At 41.8% G+C, this 6,542-nt stretch overlaps 1 protein-coding gene across 1 annotated transcript; it reads right to left on the bottom strand.

Annotated features, from left to right (window-relative positions):
• Positions 1-953: 953 nt before the first annotated feature.
• Positions 954-2,188, bottom strand: LOC122670176 (uncharacterized protein At3g28850). Its single transcript, XM_043867145.1, has one exon. It carries the CDS (start codon positions 2,112-2,114, stop codon positions 996-998), a length of 1,119 nt encoding a protein of 372 aa, XP_043723080.1. The 5' UTR covers positions 2,115-2,188; the 3' UTR covers positions 954-995.
• Between the last annotated feature and the right edge of the window lie 4,354 nt (positions 2,189-6,542).

Genomic DNA, 6,542 nt, shown 5'->3' on the forward strand with positions numbered 1-6,542 from the left:
GAAATACTGGGGAATGTGATGATATAATTTGGTCAGAAATTTTAATACATGCCCAATCCAAATAATTCCCTTCATATTTACTAGTCAGAATCCTCAAATCATCACTTGACAAATTAGCTATGCTCGCCAAGAAAACTCTCACCTTCGGCAAGAAAACCCCAAAATCTAAAATTTAAAATTAAAATCAAAATCTAAGCCTGCAAAGGGCATCTCTATGTAACTCGTCCCCGATGTGAGTAAGGAGATCAAATTTAGTAGAAGAAACCTGATTTTAGCAGAATCCTTAGCAAGTAATTGGCAATATGTAGCAATTTTTTTCCGCTAAAGGTCAGCAAAGTATGTATTAGAAAATAAAAGAATATGATACAAGATCGACTGGAAAACCTTCACTGAAATTTGAACCTTCACCTCCGGCTAAGCCATCAGCTAAAGGTCAAAAACCAGGAAGCACTAGAGACACAAACAGGTGAAACATCCAAGGAAAATTATGAGAAGCTGTAATAGGGCCGGCCCAATGCCTCTCTGTAGCAATAAGTTATCTTCCATGTAATAGAATACAAGTAGAATCTCAAGAAGTACTAGTCTTGCCTCATGGACAAGGAATTGAGCCTATTATGGTGGAGAAATTTTCTTTCTTTTCTGTTGTTTTTTTCCCCTCCTAATGCAGTAGATATCATTCAATCAAAATAAGAAAAATGCTTACCAATGAGATTAAAGTATTTGGTGTTCAGATACCAACTGATAAAACCCAGAGGGGGTGGAGAAGAAAATACAGACTCGGTTGGTAAAAACAGGTTGAAGTTTGAAACACTTTCGAAAGGAGAGAGGGGGGTGGGGGGAAGTTTTCCAGAGAAGGAAGAATTCCATAACTCGTTCCCTTTCATTAAGTACAGATAGATCCAACTAGTAATTGGAATTTGGAAATAGAGTACATGATATGAAGAATTAGGATATTACCGAATCATATTGAAGTTTGAAACAGGTTGATAATGGAGCTAGCTGCAGATGGGACAGAGCACCAGGCCATTCTCATTACATTCAGGGCATCTCACCACGACTTCGTTCCCTTGTGATCGCTGTAGTTGTGCGTGTTCTTTCACCACCATCACAAGCTTACAGCTCCCGCTGCAACGAAAACAGGGCAAGAATCTCACACCCCCACATCCCTCACACAGAGCGCCGACTCTAGCCGCCCTGGGCAACCCTTCAAGGAGCTGAGCCAAACAACCTTCTTCATGTATCCTCAGAACTTCACTAGCTCCACCAATATACCTGCCCTTAACGAAAACCCTGGGAGGAACACTGTCAGCGATGTCCTTCCCATTCATCAATTCCTTCAACTCTTCCCTGAACCCACGATCCATCGAAATGTCCCTTTCGTTTATCAACAGCCCAATCCCTTCGAGAACTGCTCTAACTGCGTTACAAGCTTCGAATGTCTTGCGAACCCCTCTTAGAGTTGTCGTGTAAACGACCAACTTGCTTTCTCCGTTGGGCGGACATCGTTTCTCGAACTCGTCGTTGAGCGAGTATTTGCGGGAGGAGGGCTTTTCGGCGACAGAGTTACCGTTCAGTGGCTTTAAGACATTTTTGGGGTCCGGGGAGGCAGCAGTGATGAGTGGTCGATTAGGGTTAGAGTTTTCTTTGTTGCTGCTCATGAGGTGAGATTTGAAGGCGAAGGGCTTAGGAGGCTTGGAGATGCGGGAATCGAGCCCGGTGTGGAGCAGAGAGGATGGGGAAGGTTGGGACGCTTTTGAGGGGGCTAGGACGGGGGTGGAAGCAGGAGTAGTAGAGAAGCGGAAGCTGTCTGTGTCGAGGCCAGCCATGAGCTCCCACGAGTTGATGACCTCCGATGGTTGGGATCGAAGGGACATTGGCTCCGGGAGAGGACTTGGGAAGAGAGTGGCGAGGACGAACCTTGGTGGGGTGGGTGGCTGGTGGAGGAGGAGATCATCGTTGTGAGTCGGTGGCGATAACGTCGGTGATGGTGGGTCGAGGTTGAGGAGGCCATAAGTTGTGGATGTGAGAGACACGATGTGATGACCCAACCCAGGCCTGCCAAGCTGGGAAAATTCATCTTCGTGATCGAGCAGAGTGGAAGAAACGCAACCCATCCAGACTTGAGACTTGAGAGAGCACCTGGTAATGGTAGCAGTGAACACTGAGCAGATCAGTAGATCAGCAGAGCAGAACCCAAGATCAACAGAGAACTAGAGCAGCCGTGAGAACTCAATTCCTGATCAACCGGGCCGGGCATACTCTCAAATATCTAGCAGAACAACCTTCAAACTGTTTGCGAAGCCACCCAATAAGCTAAAATCGCCCAAATATTAGTTAAAACTTTAGAGAAGTCTCTGTGATGATCTTGAATTAATACTCTGGGGTTCCTTGAATGCAGGGGAGTGGGAGCCGGGAGGAGGGCGAAGCCGTGGAGGTGGACACAAGAGACCATTAAATGATCTTGCAAATTCAAAATTCAGTCTCGATTTTACTCCTCTTTGCTCACATATCCATTATATATTAAATAGTTATTTAATGCCCACCATTATTACTCCTTCGAGAAGAGTGAAATTTGTTTAACTAAAGAGAAGATAGCTTTCCTATCCAACCTTTTCCTTCCTCTTTTTGCCTTGCCTTGCCTTTCTTTTTTTAATTACTGTACAATTCAAACTTGCTACAGTATGATTTTTGAGCTACTCCAGAGGCGGAAGCGGGAAAAATCAGTTCAGGAATCAGGAGTGATGTTGTGTCTTCCCAATTTGCCTTTCCTTTCACGCTAAGTACATACAAAGGCCACACCTGGGGCCCCCATGAACCTCCCTCAACTTGCTACATTTCTCACATTTTGATCTACGCCAAAATAAAGTTGCTTTTCTCATAAAGAAAGAATAAATAAAGTTGCTTTGATATAACTTGGGCTGCAACAGGGTAAGGTTGGGTCGGGCATTTTAAAACCTTAGTTCAATCCTGAATCCCTTTATCTAAGTCCAAGTCCAGCCGGATCTTGACTCAGAGCCTGAATTATCCAATCCTAACTTGCCATCAAAGTTGGGCCGGGCTGATCCTAATTGGCCGTGATCAAAGAGAGAGAGAAGGGAGATGAATGGGTTGGAGTGGAAAGAAAATTATCATATATAAAAGAACACTATAATGAAATATATTATATCAATATGCATTTTGTAGACTGCGTAAAAGATTGATTTGTTGTTGTTGTATATTTTATAGTATCTTCAAACAAGGTCGAGTTAGGATGGGTTGGGCTCAGCCCGAGACCTCAACCTTGACTAAACCCGATCCTAACTCAGGGTCAAAATTTTCCAGCCTAACCTACCTCAAGGCCAAGGTATCTCAACCCTAGCGTTGTTCGGGCTCAGGGTGGGTTCGGGTCAACGGGACCAAACTTACACCCCTAGATATAACTCTAAAAAAAAGAGAAAACAATGTGTATATATCATATAGCTAAATTGTGAACTTTGGAAGAAAATTAAATTTATTGAATAATTGAGAATTACAAGATACACAACTGATATAGCGTGAGAAAGAAAGAATGAAAAATAAAAAGTTAAGATACCAGACTGGTGCTACCTCTTGTCACATGTGAAAATAGAAAGTTTGCTTAGATTGGATTTCTATTATCGTATGTAACAAGGATAGGGATAAAGAGATTGGGATATTTGAAAACATGGAAGTCATCAGCTGGCGCGATAGGCGCGGATCTCTTCATGTAGATTCCACTAATATCAATATCATATGATCATGCTATTCGATTCCTAGAATAATCACCTAGCAAAGTAGGTCCCATCAAATTCTAGGACTTGTACAGTTGTACCCATTAGTGACCACATAGATAATTAGGTCTCCTAAGCTCCAAAGAATGGACACGTTTCTTTCATTAAAAAAAAGGAAAAAGAAAAAGAAAAATGGACACGTTTCTATTTAGTCTATCGGTTATCGCTCCAAAATCAGGTTATAATTGGCGTAATTGACCAAACAGGCCATAAACGGTCAGTTACTGGTACCGATTAGTTTTGGTTGGGAGCCCATCGGGCTACAACCAAACAGTGTTACAGACTGATCCATAATTGGGCTAGTGTCAACACCCAACATTTGAAACCCCTATTAAAAAAAAAAACATATTTATATTTTGTGGGAGAAAGTCGTGTGCGGCGTGTGGTTCCTATATCTAGAGATATAAGGTCGTGTTCAATGACCGTCACTCCCCATGAAAAGTTGGAAATTTCTGAGTGCGCGACGATCATTTTGTGCATCCCTATGTCAATGCGTAAGGGTTGTACACAGCACCCGACCAAGTAGAGGTCTCTTTCCCATATTTTTTTGGGTAAAGTACACGTACCGTAACCCCTAAGCAGCTCAATATTCCACGTACCACCCCTGCTTTACATCCCAAATGTCAGATAGGTCTAATCCGTTAAATACCATTAGATGCCAAAATTTTGACTATTTTACCCTTTGCTTCATTTTCTTAAATCTGAAAAGACTTAATTACCCTCACTTATTTGTTGCCCTAAACAAATTGAAATGACCATTTTACCCTTTGTTTTATTTTTATAAATGAAAAGATCTAATTGCCCTCATTTATGTATTATCCTAACCTAATTTGAAAAGACTATTTTACCCCTATATATTTGTTCCTAAAAACCCCAAATGCCCTCATCTTCCCCAAATCATCATCTTCTTTTACATACCCACCACCATCATCTTCTTCTTCTTCTTCCGCCGCCAACCCTGCTGGAGCACAACCCACCCCACTTCTTATTCTTCTTCTTCCTTATTGGTATCTATCACTTGGTGCAACCCATTCACAATCCTGCACTCTGCCCAGGAAACCCGGCAGAAAAAATTGAACTAGAAGTAGAAGATTGCAAAAAACAACTAGATCATTCAGTACCCCAGATGAAAGTATTTCATCAGATATGAGACGAATCCTGACAAAAAGAAATAAATGGCGATGGAACACAGTTGGTAGTTTGAGCAGCTTGTAATAGAGTCAATAATCCAATAGAGGAAGAGAAAAATGGATTCTCTATTGCATTATTTGTCCGTTCTTGGTTCTTTCTTCTCCATTTCCTCCGGAAAAACAGATCAGTATCACGTTTTTTTTTATAGAAAATCAGAAATTTGTGGAAACCCAATTGGTTTTACCTGAAACCCAACTGGAATTAATGATCAGATTAATATAAACCTAATTGTATTTTTTGAGAACGACTGGCTGCTTTAGTTCTGCAATTTCCAACACAGACCAGCAAACAGGGGAAGTTCTACCTTTGCTTCTCACTTGCAGAACTTCAGCTCGCTGTTTCGAAGGCTTTCATGGGTATTGGTCGTATGCTCACTCGCCGTCGAGGGACCGACCGTCAGAAAGAGTAAAGCCCTAATTAGGTTTATATTTTCCATTGCTGTTTGAGTGATTCGCCTGCAACAAATCTTTGGGTCTCTCAAGAACCGTCTCACCCCTAATCGAATGGCTGAGATCCTTCCCACTAGAAAACTTCTCATCCCCGCCGCTGGCTTCCGATACTCCATCTTCACCGACCATTTCGATACTCAATTTCTTCTCCGCAACAATGATAGCCCTTTTCCTCGCATTTGTCTTAGAACCCAAAGCCAATGGTGGGTGGTGGTGGTGGTGGTGGGTATGTAAAAGAAGATGATGATTTGGGGAAGATGAGGGCATTTTGGGATTTTTAGGAACAAATATTTAAGGGTAAAATAGTCTTTTCAAATTAGGTTAGGGTAATACATAAATGAAGGCAATTAGGTCTTTTCTTTTATAAAAATAAAACAAAGGGTAAAATGGCTATTTCAATTATTTTAGGGCAACAAATAAGTGAGGGTAGTTATGTCTTTTAAGAAAATGGAGCAAAGGGTAAAATGGTCAAAATTTTGGCATCTAACGATGGTATTTAACGGATTGGACCTATCTGGCATTTGGGATGTAAAACAGAGGTGGTACGTGGAATATTGAAGGGTGGTACGTGGAATATTGAGTCGTTTAGGGGGTACGAGGAATATTGGATGCATTAAAGGAATACGTGTACTTTACCCTATTTTTTTTAGGAAAATTATCAGTGTCATCCCCTGATGTTTGCCTAAATTTTAAAGGACACCCACTAGCTAGCATAATATCAAATCTGGCCCAACAACTAACGGGCTTAATGACATGAATGACTAAAATACCCTCTACACTAAAACATAAAGGATAAATTATACCTGAGGTGCCGATTGTTTAATGTACCTTTGTGAACTATTTTTCTTCACTAAATCAAACAAATTTATTATTTTACCCTCTCCAGCTCATCCTCCACCTCCACCGCCACCTCAACTTTGGCCCTCACCTCATTTTCAGGTACCGCAGCCCTGTTGCGCAACCTCCACTCCCCATTGCTCTCCCCCATCACCGCCCGTCCCTGGAACCCCCTACCGTCTGCTCCACAAGCCATTTCAAGGTCAAAATCAAGAAGCAAACCCTGCGAAAGTTTAAGCAAAGCTTTCATCTGGAGTGCTAGGTACTGGGTAGGGAA

This window comes from Telopea speciosissima, chromosome 1 (assembly GCF_018873765.1).
Source record: "Telopea speciosissima isolate NSW1024214 ecotype Mountain lineage chromosome 1, Tspe_v1, whole genome shotgun sequence".
Classification (NCBI taxonomy): Eukaryota; Viridiplantae; Streptophyta; class Magnoliopsida; order Proteales; family Proteaceae; genus Telopea; species Telopea speciosissima.